Here is a 373-nt window from a genome sequence, read left to right as displayed (position 1 = left end):
GTGTCGCGGAGGTGATGCGGTCGTCCGTTGCCACGATGTACGAGAAGATGCCTCGACCCAACAACCTGTTTCTGAGCTGCGTCGGAATCGGCTGGAAAGAGGTAAGGTTCCTCGACGCTGGGGATGGCTGCAAGGTATGTGGTTCTGGTGGCACTGTCCGTTCCCCTATGGCACTGTCTGTTCCCTTTCCTGTGGCACTGTCCGTTCCCCTATGGCACTGTCTGTTCCCTTTCCTGTGGCACTGTCCGTTCCCCTATGGCACTGTCTGTTCCCTTTCCTGTGGCACTGTCCGTTCCCCTATGGCACTGTCTGTTCCTTTTCCTGTGGCACTGTCGGTTCCCCTTCTTGTGGCACTGTCCGTTCCCCTATGGGA

The 373-nt window shown here is 57.4% G+C and overlaps 1 protein-coding gene across 4 annotated transcripts in view; it reads left to right on the top strand.

The window, feature by feature from the left end:
- The window catches only part of LOC119590599 (nostrin-like), a 116,570-nt gene that overhangs the window by 24,238 nt on the left and 91,959 nt on the right, over positions 1-373 (top strand). Inside the window, exon 1 of one of the 4 annotated variants that reach the window (XM_037939278.1) lies at positions 7-101. The exons of 2 other annotated variants lie outside the window; for them this stretch is intronic. In XM_037939278.1, the coding sequence (XP_037795206.1) occupies positions 15-101 (87 nt within the window). In that variant the 5' untranslated portion in view covers positions 7-14. Of the gene's footprint in view, positions 1-6; positions 135-373 lie in introns of those variants that run through there. One more of the 4 variants, XM_037939276.1, reaches the window with a different exon arrangement.

The sequence above is a fragment of the Penaeus monodon genome, chromosome 27 (genome assembly GCF_015228065.2).
Source record: "Penaeus monodon isolate SGIC_2016 chromosome 27, NSTDA_Pmon_1, whole genome shotgun sequence".
Classification (NCBI taxonomy): Eukaryota; Metazoa; Arthropoda; class Malacostraca; order Decapoda; family Penaeidae; genus Penaeus; species Penaeus monodon.
Note: the sequence above shows the minus strand (reverse complement) of the source record. Positions and strands in the feature narration are given on the sequence as shown.